A 17,996-nucleotide genomic window follows, 5' to 3' on the forward strand; every position below is an offset into this window, starting at 1 on the left:
TACTTATGGTTCCTGAATGTGTTTGTGAATAAGATGATGTGTAAGACAGTTGCGGGTTAATTCACATCCTTGTTCTGTGGTTAAATTGTGTCGAATTAACAAAGACGTTAGGCAGTGGGCATGTATGACAATAAACGGTGAATCTCTTGCTAGAAAGATATATTACAAGTACTAATGAATTCTGCTTACATTTAATTTAACAGAATAAAAATGTTTTTCACTACACACATTTGCTTTGAGGTATTACCTCTTAACTTACATGTTAATAAGCTAAAATGTGGACTAGAAGTATATACTTAGTACACTAGTAGTATATAGATGGCTGTACTTGATGTATACTTGAAAGTGTACTTCTGTAAACTTAAAATGTCCTTATAAAGTATACTTAAAGTATACTTTTATAAACTTAAAATGTTCCAATTTAGTCCGAAGAAGTATTAGATTAGTATACTTTCTAGTATGCTACAAGTACATGGTCCATAGTATACTAGCTATACTTATACTTATACTCAAGCATACTTAATAAAATGAACTTCAAGTATACTACTTTTTGTTAAGGGAAAGTATGAAGAGTATGAAGAGTTTCTCTAAACTAAGTGTATTTGATTTCCATATTTCACATGATTATAGTCCAACGACATTGTAGATACCGAGTGTGTGAGCGGATGGACAAACTGTTTATGATGAAGCCGCAGATATTATTTCGACACAGGAAACAATTAATGAAAATCAGATATTTGGGCCTTTTGTAATGATGTGACATTATGAGTATGTGTATGCGCGCGAGTGCGTGCGTGCATGTGTGTGTGCGTGTTCGGTTGGGGAGTGTATCTGTGTGTCGGTGTGTTTAGTTCGAGTCTTTGATTCTGTGATCTCGATTCGGAACTCTTCCACAGTAACCCTGGAAACACAGCTGAGCAGTCACCCTGCGGATCTGGCCGGATGGAAAACAAGTTTACCATCGTTCTCCTCGTCGCTGAAGACTTTTCTCGACTTCATCTCTTCAGAGACAGGTGGGGGAAACGTGCATCGCTTGTGGAAAAGGGACGCAAACACATTTTTCACGGACATACTGCCGTTTTGTGAACGTCATGATGATATCTCCGCCTTAGTGGACTAAAAGCAGTGACGGCAGGAGGAAACAGCTGAACTTAAGATCACTCTTCAGGACCAGGCTGCACTGCAAAGTGGATCGAGAGGGTCCTGCTGTGAAATCCTGAACAAGACGTCTTAAAAGAAGGGATCGACGTGCTGAATACAAACTATACTACTCAAAATTAGGGATATGGGTTCACATATGCATGTGCTCTGTCAAATCTAATGCGTGGCATTAATTTGGGGATCAATATTCATAAACAAATTTAAATTGTAGTGTGTGAAACACTAAAATATCCCAATATCCCTACCTCATTTGAGTAGTGTATGTTTTTCTAAATTGCTTCAGTGATCTCTGCTGTCGTCCTTTCTCTCTGTCAAACCCAACACACACACACACACACACACGAACACACACAGTACATTTCTCCCGATCGCTCCATCTTTTTCTCTCTCACACTTAGACTCTAAATGTTGTACTTTGAGCAAGGTGTTGTGCTTTACTTGAGTATTTCCATTTTTAGTCACTGAACGTCTTTCTCTTCTGATTAGTTCACCCTCCAAAACTACATAGCGCACCTTTATCACTATTACAACAACATTAAAGTATGAGGAGTTTCTCTAAATGAAGTGTATTTCACTGCATTTAGCGACAATAAGTTTGATTTTCATATTTCGCATGAATATTCTAACGACATTGTAGATGCGTGTAGAGTGGATGGACAACACTGTTTATTATGAAACCACAGATATTCTAAGACACAGGAAACAATGAAAATCAGATATCTGGGCCTTTTGTAATGATGTGGCATTTTACGTATGCGTATGCGCGCGAGTGCGTGCGTGCATGTGTGTGTGCGTGTTCGGTTGGGGAGTGTATCTGTGTGTCGGTGTGTTTAGTTCGAGTCTTTGATTCTGTGATCTCGATTCGGAACTCTTCCACAGTAACCCTGGAAACACAGCTGAGCAGTCACCCTGCGGATCTGGCCGAATGGAAAACAAGTTTACCATCGTTCTCCTCGTCGCTGAAGACTTTTCTCGACCTCATCTCTTCAGAGACAGATGGGGGAAACGTGCATCGCTTGTGGAAAAGGGACGCAAACACACTTTTCGCGGACATACTGCCGTTTTGTGAACGTCATGATGATATCTCCGCCTCAGTGGACTGAAAGCAGTGACGGCAGGAGGGAACAGCTGTATAATATGGGACCTTTAAGATCACTCTTCAGGACAAGGCTGCACTGACAAGTGGATCAAGAGGGTCCTGCTGTGAAATCCTGAACAAGACGTCTTAAAAGTAGGGATCGACGTGCTGAATACAAACTATACTACTCAAAATTAGGGATATGGGTTCACATATGCATGTGCTCTGTCAAATCTAATGCGTGACATTAATTTGGGGATCAATATTCATAAACAAACTTAAATTGTAGTGTGTGAAACACTAAAAAATCCCAATATCCCTAACTCATTTGAGTAGTGTATGTTTTTCTAGATTGCTGTAGTGATCTCTGCTGTCGTCCTTTCTCTCTGTCAAACCCAACACACACACACACACACACACACACACACACACACACACACACACACACACACACACAGTAGCCTACATTTCTTCTGATCAATCCCTCTTTATGTCTCTGGAAATTGATTAGTCTTATCAGGCATTAAGAAAGGAAAAATCAAGTACTATTTCTACTGGTGACTTTCACTTGTAGTAATATTTTAATATTTTACTTTTACTCAAATACGACTTTCAGGTACTTGTTACAACACTGATGGGGAGGAAGTGTAACTTTAAACTTCTCTGCTCATAACTTCAGATCTTTCTCTTCTCTCTCTGCTCAGAGACCACTGTGTTTTTGTGTTTTTGTAAACTGCTGTTTGCATGGCTTCACTCTTCTGGGGTCATTCTCTCGCAATTGCATTTTTATTTTGAGCAGTCATAGCTCACCAGTTTATGGTTTAGGCACAACACTAAAATGATTTTCGGTGAATTTTTAGGGTTTTGTTGGTGAAAACCCTAAATATTCACCAAAAATCATCTTAGTGTTGTGGCTAAACCATAAAATAGAGAATTGTGTTGAAATAAGTTGCTCATTTCTGTTGTATTGTCAACACAGTACTGATCATTTCTGTCTTATTGTAAATACACTCGTAAAATTTGATTTTGTTATAGTTTCTGTTATTGTCCTGACACATGCAAGCCTTGGAACATGTTCTCTCTTGTTTATTTCTTCCTAAAAAATGTTTTAATTGTTCCTGGCTAAACATATTTTTAGGTGTTTCTTCCTGCTCACTGGTCTTGAATCAGCTTTTTTTAAATGTACTATCAGAATAATAGTTGTTTTTGTTATTGTTAAAATGAAACTCTCACCAAAAAGCAACCAAGGCTTTATTTGTGATTCATGTAAATGCATAATTGCGACGAAAGAGGTACTTTTAAGATTTACCGTAGTTTTGTTTTCGGGCAAGCTAATTTTTAATGGAGTGAGGGGGCACTCGTATGCCAGCATCAAAATCACTCATTTTAAAACACTAAGAAGGCTCGACACAACATGAAACTTTGCTCGTAGGCGCGCCGGAGATACAGCTACTAACGTGAGTTGGTCAAAAACCTTCTTTTAGTAAACTCTGTGTACACAAACAATGTTCTCAATGCTCGTGTTCATGTGTAGAGACCCTGGTGATACTACAAGCAAAGTTTCCTGTTGTGGCGAGCCTTCTTAGTGTTTTAAAAATAGTAATAATAATATTTTGATACTAGCGTACGAGTGCCCCTTCATTCCACTGAAAATTAGCTTGCCCAAAAACAAAACTACGTTAAATCTTAAAAGTGCCTCTTTCCTCGTAATTATGCTTTTACATGAAGCTTTGACTCATATTCAGTCACAAATAAAGCCTTGGTTGCTTTTTGGTGAGAGTTTCACTTTGATATGAAATGGCTTGGTAAAGGGTCCCTTTTGTGCAATTCTTCCTCAGTGAACCTTTAACGCTTACCAACTTTACCCCTCACTATTTTTCCTTGGCTGCCACAACACCTTGTTCTATTTGCAAGCTTAGAAAAAGGTCTCTCTGGTGCTTATGTATCTAACTTTGCTTTCAATGTTCTCAGTCATTGGAGGTTGTTCTTTGCTCATTGTAGAGTGTTGTCATAATATGTTGATTTTCTATGTTAGCTGTTAGAGTTTGTGTTATTGTTCAAATTAATTGTTAATTGTTATTAATATTGTCATGCCACTCCAAGGGGACCCTGGCATTGGTCATTAAGTCTCTCTTAATGTATTTTGTGATCCAACATCGTGGCTAGTTGTTTTTGCTAACAATGACATTTGACATTGGTTTCATTCAACTTTGGACTTTGTGTGATATGCTCATTATTGACGATTGTGTATACAAGTTTTCCCGCTGCCACGTGTGTCTATCATGTATCTCTGGTCGCTGTTTTCATTCGGTCTTAAATTTGCCTGGCACTCTGATTTTATTCCACAATTCTTTTAGAGGACTGCTCAAACTTGTTAAGGCAAATTTAACGAAAGTTTTTGTTGTAATGTTAGTTTCAAAGTATTTCAGAGGAACACTCAAAATGTGACTCATGCTACTTCACATTTGTTGAGTGTCCATCTCAGTTCGCTGGTTTCATTTGGCCTTTACTTTGCTCGGCACTCTAATTTTACCACGTAATTCTTTTGCAGGACTGCTCTAAATTTAATGCATGCCACATCGATCATATTTCTTTTAGTGTCCCTCTCAGTTCACTGCTTTCATTCAACTTTGAGTTGAAAACGTTGTTTCGTTCGATTGTTGACTTCTTGCAAGAATCTAATTTTAATGGCAAGACACTGTAGCGCTGTAGAAGAGGACTGCCCTGTGCTCATTTTCCTACAGTAACTTTCAAACTTTGCCTGACTGATGCAGTTGGAAGCTGATCTTTGCTCAGTGGAGTGGTGTCAGAATCTGCCAATTTTAATTTTTTTTTCTGCTTTTGTAATTTCTTCTATTTCTAATATCACGATGTCTGCAGGCCTTGGAAGAGGGTCCCTCTTGTGTTTTTCTTCCCAAGTATCTCCCCTATTTTACTACATGAATAGTTTTTCAGGAGGTTTAACCTCTCCCACTTGAGGGGGATGTCGTGATACATAGTTTCTTTTCACTATTGTGTAATAATTTCTGCATTCGTGACTGTCAAGACACCACCTCACCCTGGAAGGAGGTCCCTCTTGGGCACCTTTTCCCAAAGCAGCTTTCAACAATTGCCTCAGTGATGCAGTTGTTGAATGTGGATTGTTTGTAACTGGAAAATGATGTCATTTTGCAATTGTATTAAAAGCTTCTTTCAATCTTATTGTGCAGATCTTTTATTGGAACGCGTAAATTTTAACACATGCCACATCGGTCATATTTCTTTTAGCGTCCGTTTTGGTTCGAGGACTTCTTACAAAAATCTAATTTTAATGGCAAGACACTGTAGCGCTCTAGAAGAGGACTGCCCTGTGCCCATTTTCCTACAGTAACTTTCAACTTTTGCCTGACTGATGCAGTTGGAAACTGATCTTTGCTCAGTGGAGAGTGGTGTCAGAATCTGCCAATTTAAAAAAAAAAATCTGCTGTTGTAATTTGTTCTATTTCTAATATCACGATATCTGCAGGCCTTGGAAGAGGGTCCCTCTTGTGTTTTTCTTCCCAAGTATCCCTCCTATTTTACTACATGAATAGTTTTTCAGGAGGTTTAACCTTGCCCACTTGAGGGGGATGTCGTGATACATAGTTTCTTTTTACTTTTTTGTAATAATTTCTGCATTCGTGACTGTCAAGACACCACTTCACCCTGGAAGGAGGTCCCTCTTGGGCACCTTTTCCCAAAGCAGCTTTCAGCAATTGCCTCAGTGATGCAGTTGTTGAAAGTTGATTGTTGAAAGTTGATTGTTTATAACTGGAAAATTATGTCATTTTGCAATTGTTTTAAAAGTTTCTTTCAATGTTGTGGGCAGATTTTTTATTGGAACATGTGCATTTTAACACATGCCAAATTGGTCATAATTATTTACCGCCCGTTTTAGTTCGTGGACTTCTTGCATTTTTCTTTTTTTTCTTCTGTTGTAACTTCTTCTATTCCTAATATCACGATATCTGCAGGCCTTGGAAGAGGGTCCCTCTTGTGTTTTTCTTCCCAAGTGTCCCTCCTGTTTTACTACATGAATAGTTTTTCAGGAGGTTTAACCTTGCCCACTTGAGGGGGATGTCATGATACATAGTTTCTTTTTACTTTTTTGTGATAATTTCTACATTTGTGAAGACACCACTTCACCCTGGAAGGAGGTCCCTCTTGGGCACCTTTTCCTAAAGCAGCTTTCAACAATTGCCTCAGTGATGCAGTTGTTGAAAGTTGGTTGTTCGTAACTGGAAAATGATGTAATTTTACAATTGTCTTAAAAGCTTCTTTCAATGTTATTGTGAAGATTTTTTATTGGAACGTGTACATTTTAACACATGCCACATCGGTTATAATTCTTTCTTCTATTATTAAAAGTTTCTTTCAATCTTGTTGTGTAGATCTTTTATTGGAACGCATAAATTTTAACACATGCCACATCGGTCATATTTCTTTTAGCGTCCGTTTTGGTTCGTGGACTTCTTGCGAAAATCTAATTTTTATGGCAAGACACTGTAGCGCTGTAGAAGAGGACTGCCCTGTGCCCATTTTCCTACAGTAACTTTCAACCTTTGCCTGATTGATGCAGTTGGAAACCGATCTTTGCTTAGTGGAGAGTGGTGTCAGAATCTGCCAATTTAAATTTTTTTTCTGCTGTTGTAATTTCTTCTATTTCTAATATCACGATATCTGCAGGCCTTGGAAGAGGGTCCCTCTTGTGTTTTTCTTCCCAAGTATCTCTCCTATTTTACTACATGAATAGTTTTTCAGGAGGTTTAACCTTGCCCACTTGAGGGGGATGTCGTGATACATAGTTTCTCTTTACTTTTTTGTAATAATTTCTGCATTTGTGACTGTCAAGACACCACTTCACCCTGGAAGGAGGTCCCTCTTGGGCACCTTTACCCAAAACGGCTTTCAACAATTGCCTCAGTGATGCAGTTGTTGAAAGTTGAGAGTTTATAACTGGAAAATGATGTCATTTTGCAATTGTATTAAAAGTTTCTTTCAATCTTATTGAGCAGATCTTTTATTGGAACGCGTAAATTTTAACACATGCCACATCGGTCATATTTCTTTTAGCGTAAGTTTTGGTTCGTGGACTTCTTGCAAAAATCTAATTTTAATGGCAAGACACTGTAGCGCTGTAGAAGAGGACTGCCCTGTGCTCATTTTACTACAGTAACTTTCAACCTTTGCCTGACTGATGCAGTTGGAAGCTGATCTTTGCTCAGTGGAGAGTGGTGTCAGAATCTGCCAATTTTAATGTTGTAATTTCTTCTATTTCTAATATCACGATATCTGCAGGCCTTGGAAGAGGGTCCCTCTTGTGTTTTTCTTCCCCAGGTATCTCTCCTATTTTACTACATGAATAGTTTTTCAGGAGGTTTAATCATGCCCACTTGAGGGGGATGTCCTGATACATAGTTTCTTTTTACTTTTTTGTAATAATTTCTGCATTTGTGAAGACACCACTTCACCCTGGAAGGAGGTCCCTCTTTGGCCCCTTTTCCCAAAGCAGCTTTCAACCATTGCCTCAGTCAGTGCGTTTACATGACAGTCAAGCAAACCGAATTACCACCACCTTAGTCTAACTAAAATCAGACCCGATGGGATTTCTCATAGTCGAATTAAAACACCTAGATTATTCGATTGATAGTCGCATTATTCCTGCATGTGTACGTTCCATCAGATCGGATCAGACTTTGCGTTCTGCACAGGCATGAGATTTCTTTCCCCGGGCCGTGAGCCGTAAGTAGAAGGATGGCGACGGCAGCGTCTTTCTTCCGAAATCACCGCAAGAAAGAGCACCATTGTGCATCTAGTTTGAGTAATTATCTTGTATACCATATACGAAATGTACAAAGATGTAGCTGTTTTGCCATCTTTCTCAAATGTTTGTTGTTGCTGGTGACGTAAAGAGGTCAGTCTGATCTGTTACCACTAGTTGAAGTGTGTACAGCGCCACCTATCGTACCGGGGTATGACATGCTCCGGCCAATAATCCGATTTTCTCACTGGCATGTATACTCGGACAATTGCAGTTGTCTGATTGAGAAGCATAGTCGAACTATGACTATAATCCGACTAAGCTGTGCATGTAAACGCACTGAGTGATGCAGTTGTTGAAAGTTGATTGTAACTGGTAAGTGATGTCATTTTGTAATTGTTTTAAATGTTTCTTTTAAATTCAAAGTGACGACAACTGCAAGCTTTGGAAGAGGGTCTCACTTTTTCACTGTCCAAGCATCCCTCAAACTCATCCTCTCTAATGGGGTTTCAGGAGATTTTACCTTGTCTACTCATGGAGGCTGTTGTAAGATAATGTTCTGTTTTCTTTTTCTCCTGTTTTTCTCTATTCCAGGTCTTCTGACCCCATTGTTTTTTCTGCATTGTTTTCTGTAATTAACTTCAAAATCCTAACACCTTTTCTGTTATCTGCTTTTGTGTGAATGGTATCTGTCCCTTGAAGTGTAAGTATAGTCTTTTTTCTATCCAGGTATACTAAAGAGGCTTTATGGCTGAGCTCTTGTGAGCTCAAGTGGCATCCAGAGGTTTCTGTGTCACTTTTTTATTTCTCTGACAATCTCTATCTCTTTACACTTGGCATAATTATTATGGTGCTATTTTGCAAGTTCTCAACCTATGAAGTGTTAATGTTCAGGGTACAGGTTATGTCAAATGTCGAATCAAGAGTTGTTGTTTTTTTTTGCTTTATGTTATCTGTGATTAATTGCAAATCCTAACACCTCTTCTCTTATCTTTGTAGGAATGGTGTCTGAGTTTTGCCTTGAGTGTGAATGTGTTGACTATCTTCTTCCTAGGTCTACAAAGGAGGTTTTGTGGTCGAGGTCCTGTCAGCTCTTGTGGAGACTAGAAGTTATTCTGTTTCTCCCGTTTTTTACAGTTAATCATAACAAAATCATTATAATCTCTATTATTATTTTTCCATTGCAGTCCGACCACTGCAATAGAAGTTTGTACATACAATATGGCATATATTGAGAGCTAATCCCTCCTTCCTCATCTTGAGGTTTCTCCCAGTTTTTTCCTGTTAAAGGGTTTTTTTGTGGTCTTCCTCATTTGAACCAAATTTCAGAGGATGAGTGTGGCACATGATGATAAACGAACAGAGCTCTCCAAAACATGATTTGTACATATTTCAATAAAATTAAATTGACATGAGTTGCTGTGTTCAGTGTGTATGTTCTGGGTCCCTCCATAAAGAAATTAACAACCTGGAAAAGTTAAAATGCCAATGTGTGTCAAAAAAGATCAGTGTGTTTGTAATCCACTGTTAATGCAGCCATTTTGGTCACATGTGATGATACAACACGTCAAGGTAATTCACTTCATGTAAGGAATTCCCACATTTCCAAGTGTTACAGTAACAGCTCTTAAGAGGGAAAACACAGAAACAATGTCTGCACGCCAACATTATTTTATTACATTTCAATGCAAGACCACAAACTAAAACACACTGGTATTGTAAATATCGAAGTGAAAAACCTACATTCTATATTTTGCAGCCATTTTGCATCAAATACAGTTCAACATGGCATTGCAGTGCCACACTTTGGTTTTCAAGAAGGTTTTGTGAACGTTACTGATACTGCTCAATACGCAAAGTCTAGAATAAAAACATGTTTACTCAAGAACCTGGGTAAAACATCGGTGATGAGGTAACTCCCTGAGAAAACCTTTCAGTGTACATATAGTAATTGAACTCCAATTCATTACTTGAGACTGAAAAAAATAAATCTTTTGTAAAGATTTTACACAAATTTTAATGGCCCACGCAAGATTTTATTTCCAGAATCAGCTAAGAAACCAAATACTGTCTAAACTTTATTAGTTCAAACATTCTCCAGAAAAATCTTGCAATGTTAATCCATCCAGCAGCTTCAAATACCTTGGTACTCGTGTTTGCAGTGTCCAACATACAGAGGCTCTGCTTGGATGCCACGTCTTGAAGAGAAATGGAAGCAGAAAACATCAGCATGTAATACAGCAGACATTGCGAGAAAGCACTGAGCATCTTGTCTCTTTGCCTGTACCATCAAATTAAGTTCTTTAAAGGTCAGATAGGTCAATGGATAGAAAAGATTAAAGTACCTCAGGAGCTTGCAGCGAAAGTCTTGCAGACGAGGAAAAGCTTTGTCCACACTGGAGGTCTGCTTCTCATCACTCCACAGTCTCTCTGCTACAGCACTCGCCCTTGGCCTGTGATTTTGGGTGAAACCAGTTATTATTTTAAATGATTTCATGCAACTGTTGCTGCACTTACTATTAGGTTGTGTAGTTTGGTTATTTAAGACTCATACCAAAGGCGTGGAGTGAGATTGGTGGCATCAACATATTCTCCCCACATGCAGACCTCACCCCCTATCACCAGCTTTTTCTGCTCCTCGCTACCTGTAAAAAGACAGTGAAAAAATGGTTTAATCACATAATGGGTTTTAAACAAAGGCTGTTAGGCTGTTACTGAGTTTAATACCAAACAAAAAATCCTGACTTCAGATTTTTTCACACCACTTCAAGTCAGAACTCAACATATTTTAAAATGACCTCCCTTAATAAATTAGGCAGCTCCCATCACTAGACAAGTATTGTTGGGGAAGAAATATGATGATTCAAGGACAGTATGTCTCAAAACAATAGGGGGTTATAAGTATCTTGTACAGAAGTTAAAGTCTGGATATTGTTAGTGACGATTGCACTACGAACAATCTTCTCATAGTCTCTGCAACCTAGACACTCAAAGCTACTGTAGATATGTCTACAGAACAGATGTCTGACGAACCAAGCCAAGGCTAAGCTAACTGTATGTGTAAACCTAGTAAGGAGGCCTTCGATATATCTATGTTAGTAGACTTAGTGTCTCTGACCTATTTTACCTCTTAGTCTTCTGGCTAGAGGGGAGAGATTCTGCATCACCCCCTTGCTATGTTATTAAACAGATAACCATGTATGGAGGTTCGTTAGGATTATCATGGCAGCACTCTGTATAGACAGACGTGATGTTATGTTGCTCCTCCAAGATCTTGTTTTATAAAACAGTGTAGGAGTTGCGCCAGTCCTGGCCATATGAAATGTGGTTGATGTACCATTGAGCAGCCAGCAGGACCCTCATGCCAGCTTTTATGATCCTGCTGAGTTATATTCAACTGGGATGCCCTTCCAGACGTGCAGCACTGTTTGCTTTGGAATCTGAGCAGCGTGAAAAACAACATGCTGTCTCGTTCCTCTGTGCTATATTGCCACTGAGTAGGTATTTTTGAATTGATTAATCTATTTACATTCTGTGTTTTATATCTGAGAATAGACCCATTTCAAAAATCCTTAATGAGCTCTCATAGCAATAGCAAGCACTTACTGAGACACAGTTTATAGACTTTGTACCTGTCTTCTGAGGCAAAGTATCTGAACAAAAACTGGTTCTTATTCAGCAAAGACACAATCTTCCCTAAAAGTGGGTTGTAAATAAACTAAAGGCCTTGTCCTTTCTCATAAATGTGACCAACTTGAAGCTTGTTGTGCACAGTTCATAATGGAACTAACCAAGGAGAGTACAAGGGGAACTGAATTGTATAAATCAATATACAATACAATACAATAGAATATTTTCTACAGAAACAAATGCTTTTACAACCAATTAACCTCTATACAATATTTGTCAATCTCTGTAATTTTACATTTGTATGGCACAATTTTATCCTCACTGAAATCATCAAAGTATGTCAATATTTAAATCTGCACTATCCAAAAAACAAAGAGCAATCACGTAACTCGATCGTTTCATCCTCTAAAAATAAATATTAATTTGCCCAAACATGCCCTCAACCAACATCAGAATAGTGTGTGATTGTGCTTCACTTCCACAAAACCTAATTCTGAATTAGTTTGGAGCGACAGCAGTCTTGATCACTCTGTTGTAGAAGCAAAAATGCAAGATACTTTCATTCTACTTTCATTCTTTTATTCAAAAGACCTGCAGGTTAGGCCAGGATCATGTGTGTGTAACAGGCAACAAAAATGGCTTCATAATAAGGCCCCTGAAAACAAAACGACTACAGTATACTGTTGTTGGACTTCTAGCGCTCTCTTTTTAGTCTTTGCTTTCATCACGATGCAAGGAGCTTTGTAAAAAAGCCTCCCATGGTAATATACGTTTGTGTTTAGGCAAGTGAGCATTTAGCCACGGGGCTGGACATCAAACAGCATTGTGGGCTTATAGCACAGCAAACACACCTCTCTGTAGCTGTGTCCCAATTTCAGTCTGCATACTAATTCTAAATTGAGTACTATGTGAAGAGTATTCACACCTATAAAAGTGATAAGTGAGTCTGTATACAATCCATACACAAAAGGGAATTGGGACACAGAGTATTTTAGTAAAATTGACCCATGGACCACCTCATCACTGCGACCTAGTAGTATAGTTACAAGTAAAACATACTGTTGCCCTAAAAGTAAAAAAGCAATGGCCACATGTATCCTATATTTTACAGGAAGTCGAGTTTTACCTCTAAAAAATATTATAAGAGACAAAAAAACACTACAGACAGCACCACCTCAACCACTCACAGCACACAAGTTTCTGACCCTTGAATGCAAGGGGCCACACAGTGTAGTAGCGTGCCCAATTGTGTGTAGGTCCTGGCTGGTCCAGATACCATGGAGAGGCCAAAATCACCCTGAGCCCTGCTTTGACCACCCTGCGCACTTCGCACAGGTAACAGCCCGCTCTCCATACCTCCACCACTGACAGAGAGGTACGCTGCAACACAAACGCTTGAGACTATCAGACTAAGATGAACTGGTTGTGTAATGTGTTAGCGTGTCTTTATCAGACAATCAAGCGGTTAAAAAATGTATTTTTTAGATTCAAATGTTTTGTATTGTCCGAACAAACGAATTTGAACATATCAGCTAAAGTATGTTGATGACAGCTTTTTTTTTTTTAGGTGTCTGCTTATTGGTACTAGCAAAGCAATAGTTAAACTTCTGGTGTAGCCTTAACACATAGTGATGTGGCAAAGAAATAAAAATGTCAAAACAAAAATATTGATATTTGCGGATATGTAAATTACTGCAAAACTGCAAATCCCAGATCTGTTGGGGTGTACTCACTCGTTCATGATAGTCAAACACATCCTGCCACACAATAGAGGTTTTGTTGAGAGCTGAAGTGATATTCACAATGCTGGACATGGAGACAAACATGACATTTGTGACATTAATGTTGGTGCTTTTCTCTGAGTTTTCCACATTGCATTTTCCCCTTTACAACCTACTTCTCTATGTAGAATGCCTCCAGTTTGGTGAAGTCTCCTCCAAATCCCATCTTCTGCATAAACACTCGAACATCAGGGTTGGATCGCCTAAGGAAACGAGCAATGGGAATCATTTATGTTAATGCAATTATGCTGATTTTAAAGCACATTTTAGTTATTTTTTTCTTTTTTATAATTTTAAGTACATGTACCTAAATAAACTACCTGAGACAAGATATAAATGTGTTTGTTTTCTTAAATTGTACATCTATATTTTAATAAAATAAAACAAATTGATATTCTAATCAAATCTCAACTCCATCTATTAAGAAGGAGCTCAGACAAACAGTTTTCAGCAAAATGCAATGCTCTACAATGAATGATTTAAATAAACAGTATGTTATTTCTGTCACAAGGGGTCTCTCAAATGAAGCAAAACAGATTAAATAAGTGGCAGGAATCATGGGAGTTGCAGTCTTCGAAATTCTATCTACATGACTGAGGCAGAAATGTTCTTGAAAAGAGTTGTTATTGTGATTTATTGAGATCATGGTTCATCACATTCACTGACTTTTTTCCTAACCCCGGTTATAGCAACCAAATGTAATGCACCTTTATTTTGAGTAAAATAATGGATTTCATTGAATTTTAACTTCAGTGGAAACATCTCGGATAATATAAGTCCACAACTCAAAAAACATTTGGACATTTAAATGCAGAATTGTTCCATATAATATCTTTAATAAGATTTTTTAAAGAATATATTTATTAAGTGCCACATTTTTTTTTTAAAGAATATTTTTATTAAGTGCCATATTTTCTGAAACTACTGGTCTTTTATCAGTTTAGTTGAGTTTATGTCTTTAAGCGCACTGTTTTTTTAAACCACAATTGGTTTGGTTCTTTTTGAGTGTACAAACTTTAATTTTGTTATGTATTTTATCACACAAGCTTAAAGGTGACTCCTCATTATGAAGAGATCATAATGATTTTTTAATAACCTGCATGTTTTCATCATAAAATCATACTTACATCAACCCTCTTATATTAAAAATCTTAATAAGATAAAATTGATGATCCAGCTAAGTGTCTATAAATCTGTACATTTAGAGACCACTGTCTGCTATGACACATTAATATAAAACCAGCTTTGAAGAGCCAAAAAAAACAAAAACAGACTGATGTCAAATTGTCTAAATTGTAATCTTGATAATTAAGTTATCCTCATATAAAGAGCAGGGCCCAGGTTGAAATCATTAACAGTCAGCAGGCATTTAAATGATGAGTCACATTTCAGCTTACCAGCAGTGAAAGTCGACCTCATCTCCTCCTAAGTGGACATAGGAATCAGGAAACACTGAAGATACTTCTTTAAATAGTCTCGCCATGAACCGGTAGGTGGAGGGTAACGCTGGATTAACAGGACCAAACGTACCTGAAGGGGTGCCCCCTTTGTAGCAGGGAGTTAACAGGCCAGGCTGTCCTGGGGATAAATGGTAGTCAATCAGATTTAGTTCATTGCATTTCAGTATTGTATTTAACTACATGTCTTGCATTGTCTGGTGGATAACTGCGCCTGATGTAGCAAAGAGTCCTCCAGATGAGAAGCGAGTCAAACTCAAGATTCAGTACATTGCCATTTATAGTTCTGGCTTGCAGGTTTTGCAGACAGAATTCCTGTCAAACCAAACCGGGCAGAATGCCAAATACGTCATATGTTGAAGATCAAGGAGCTGACATCATTTGGATAAAACTGTTGTTTTTGATTAAATGTGTCTCATTTGGTGATTTTATTTTACCTTTTCCCCAAGATGTGGTGTGCCCGGGTGAATCAAACTCAGGAAGCACCCTTATTCCCCACAGCCTGGCATATGAGATCACCCTTCTCACGTCTGACTGTGTGTAGATGTGAGTCATTGGGTGGAAAGCCCCCTGAATCAGAGCCAGAATCCTTTGTTCAGGGTGGATGCAACTTTTTCAGCATTTTCCTTCCTCTTGAGTCTACATGTAGCTGGCCTAGTCAAAAATCTAAGATAAAATAAAATAAACTCTCCCGAAATGCAGATAAAATTGTTCACACAACAAATTACAGTGAATTTGAAGGTTCATGATTGCTCTTAACTTGAGGTACGGTACTTAACATAACAGCCCTCTTTATTCTCCACACATACCTTACTGGAAAGGTCTGGAAATGTGCTGCTCTGGTAAGGGAAGGAGGGGTCATCAACAATGTGCCAGTGAAACACATTGAACTTACTGTAGGCCATTGCATCCTAACAAGAAAGATGTACATTAATTCTACTGATGACATGTGTGAGCAGAAGGCTGACATTCATGTTATGTTAGCAGATCATTACCAGAGTTTTTAAAATGGCCTGCACGGGTAAGAAGTGGCGTGAGGTGTCCAACAATATCCCCCTGAACTGAAACCGGGGGAAGTCGTCAATTTCTGTCTTGTTCACAAAATACTAAAAGGAGAAACAACCAAACAAAAAAAACAAAAAAAAAACATGACATGATGAGCTTGTGTATTCAAGAAGTAATGGGTTTTTTGAGTTTTAGAAAAATCTGACTTACTGAGCCAAAATCATCTTGATACACCAGCTGACTGAAAGTTTCCAGACCTGTGCTTAATCAGAAGGTAAGTTAAGATAGAGATTTATTAATCCCACGATTGCAACAATATTCAGAGTATAATATAAAAACAATAACAACTGATGGGTTCCCCAGGTCAGGGTTACACACTGGGCCCAGTTTAAGATCATAAAAAATGTAATATTAGTGAGATATAGAACATTTTAAGAAAATGGAACCTAGACTTTTCATTGCTAATTGTACACAGGCTCTATTTTCTTCATGCATATTCTTCAAAAGCATATCAGCTGTAATCACCTCTCACAGCTCCCCAGACGGTTTCCGCATTAAGAGATGCTTTTCCTGCAGAGATGCTCAGATTGTCTGGAACACAAAAAGGAACAAGATAGATAGTCCATGAAAGCCTATCTGCTGGGCTGCCATTGTGGCCATTACGTGTGGTGCTGTGGCTCAGATACATGTGTTGATTAATACTTACATCTCTCAGAAGAGTCCTCATTTGGGTAACCCTCACAATCGCCATGGTCGACGCTGATCTCAGCAATGAACAGTTTACGCTTACTGAATCCCAGAACACCATCTGCTGTGCGTGAAATTATTACAGTCACTAGTTGCTGTTGCACTTCTATCTTGACCATCTTACAGCCGAATTGCCTAAATTCTCTATTCTATGGTATTCCTTAAAACAGAGCCATGATGCTGTGCTACTCTCTGGTCCGTTGTCATGTGGTTTTAGTGTAGATAGGCCTACGCTACCTGAGTGATGAACTGCTGTCTGTACAAAGCCCATTGATCTACTTTGAAAGCCAACGTGACAGACAGAACATTCACAACAAAACAGTGAGCCCTTTGCTCTATATTTGTATCCATTCATAAAGCAGTCTTACATGTGCCATTCACTGGCCATAAGGCACTTTTTACACATTTGGTAGGCCTATACACAGTATTGTACATAGACAGGTTTTGTAATGGTTACAGACAAAAAGCAAATTCTTATCCCATATAAATTATGATACAGTCCTATAGTTATGTTACAAATTAAAATGTTAAAGTATCACAGTCTTTGTTGGTATGACTGGACCTTGTATCTTCAGCAAAGTTTAAAATCATACTTTCATCTTATCATAGTACACCACACTCTTAATTCCACTTTACTTTATCACCTACCAGAATTGTGGTCTGGAAAAATAAGAGAAAAGTATCTCTTAAAGGCAGTATCCAGAACAGAGCAGCCCTGCTGTGCAGCTGATTGTCGTCCGTAAACAAAGTAGAAATCCTGTGAGTTCACTGGGTATCGCTCCGGCGAGGAGGTGAAAGCCTGTGGTAATGGCCAAACTCCCTCCACTGCGTGTGGGCCAAACTGGACGCTAATAAGTAATAGCAAATACAGAATTGAACGAATGTATCGTCCACAGGTAATCATAAACATGACGTCCATAACACAGGATCCGATGGCACAGCACTGTCAAACAGTGTCAGTCAGGTGCCTCTGGGCATGCAGTCATGTGACCGAGGCGACAAGGTGTGGGTGTGTTTTTTTCTCTTCTTTTGTGAAGCACTCTATACAATTATTACGTTTTATAAATATACTATTTAAGAGACATATTCTGTGGGGTTATAAACAACTTATGTGTTATTCATAGTTTTGCAGTTACATAATTACGTAAAACCGTGTAAGAAAGTAAAAGTAAGAGTTGCTTGGATCCGGATATCGACTGAAATTAGTCTCATAAAATCTTAAAAAGAAAAAAAGGAAAAAAAAAGAAGAAGAAAAAAAAGAAAAAACTTAGCCATGCCTACATTTTAGGAGGACGGTGTTTTTTGAGAACTGTCGGGTAACTTAAGCTTTGAGTGTTTAAATCCGACACATGATAATT

At 38.3% G+C, this 17,996-nt stretch overlaps 1 protein-coding gene and 1 long non-coding RNA gene across 3 annotated transcripts; one reads left to right on the forward strand and one right to left on the reverse strand.

Annotated features, from left to right (window-relative positions):
* Positions 1-789: 789 nt before the first annotated feature.
* LOC115586131 (uncharacterized) lies at positions 790-9,433 on the forward strand. The gene is made up of 2 exons (XR_003984818.1): positions 790-2,392; positions 8,445-9,433. It is a non-coding gene; the product is annotated as an uncharacterized LOC115586131 (long non-coding RNA).
* A 240-nt stretch (positions 9,434-9,673) lies between these two features.
* On the reverse strand, positions 9,674-17,654 carry hexa (hexosaminidase A (alpha polypeptide)). Of its 2 annotated transcripts, none has more exons than XM_030424912.1 (14): positions 17,287-17,654; positions 16,598-16,699; positions 16,417-16,482; positions 16,102-16,148; positions 15,882-15,992; positions 15,696-15,797; positions 15,324-15,456; positions 14,827-15,007; positions 13,546-13,632; positions 13,382-13,454; positions 12,854-13,028; positions 10,573-10,663; positions 10,364-10,471; positions 9,674-10,216 (listed from the first exon to the last, which is right to left on the reverse strand). In XM_030424912.1, exons 1-14 carry the CDS (start codon positions 17,555-17,557, stop codon positions 10,153-10,155), a joined length of 1,611 nt encoding a protein of 536 aa, XP_030280772.1. In that variant the 5' UTR covers positions 17,558-17,654; the 3' UTR covers positions 9,674-10,152. The 2 variants fall into 2 exon arrangements, with proteins under 2 accessions (XP_030280772.1, XP_030280771.1); XM_030424911.1 differs by having other exon boundaries at positions 16,598-16,702; positions 17,287-17,653.
* Positions 17,655-17,996: the final 342 nt, after the last annotated feature.

Source organism: Sparus aurata, chromosome 8 (genome assembly GCF_900880675.1).
Source record: "Sparus aurata chromosome 8, fSpaAur1.1, whole genome shotgun sequence".
In the NCBI taxonomy this organism is placed as follows: Eukaryota; Metazoa; Chordata; class Actinopteri; order Spariformes; family Sparidae; genus Sparus; species Sparus aurata.

What these genes read in the sequence shown, in the direction of transcription:
- hexa (XM_030424911.1), bottom strand. Translation starts at nt 17,557, where the DNA reads ATGGACGTCATGTTTATGATTACCTGTGGACGATACATTCGTTCAATT. An exon ending in CACCACATCTTGGGGAAAAG is followed by an intron (nt 15,008 to 15,323) that starts GTAAAATAAAAT and finishes ATTTATCCCCAG; the next exon opens with GACAGCCTGGCCTGTTAACT. An exon ending in GAGGTCGACTTTCACTGCTG is followed by an intron (nt 13,633 to 14,826) that starts GTAAGCTGAAAT and finishes TCGTTTCCTTAG; the next exon opens with GCGATCCAACCCTGATGTTC.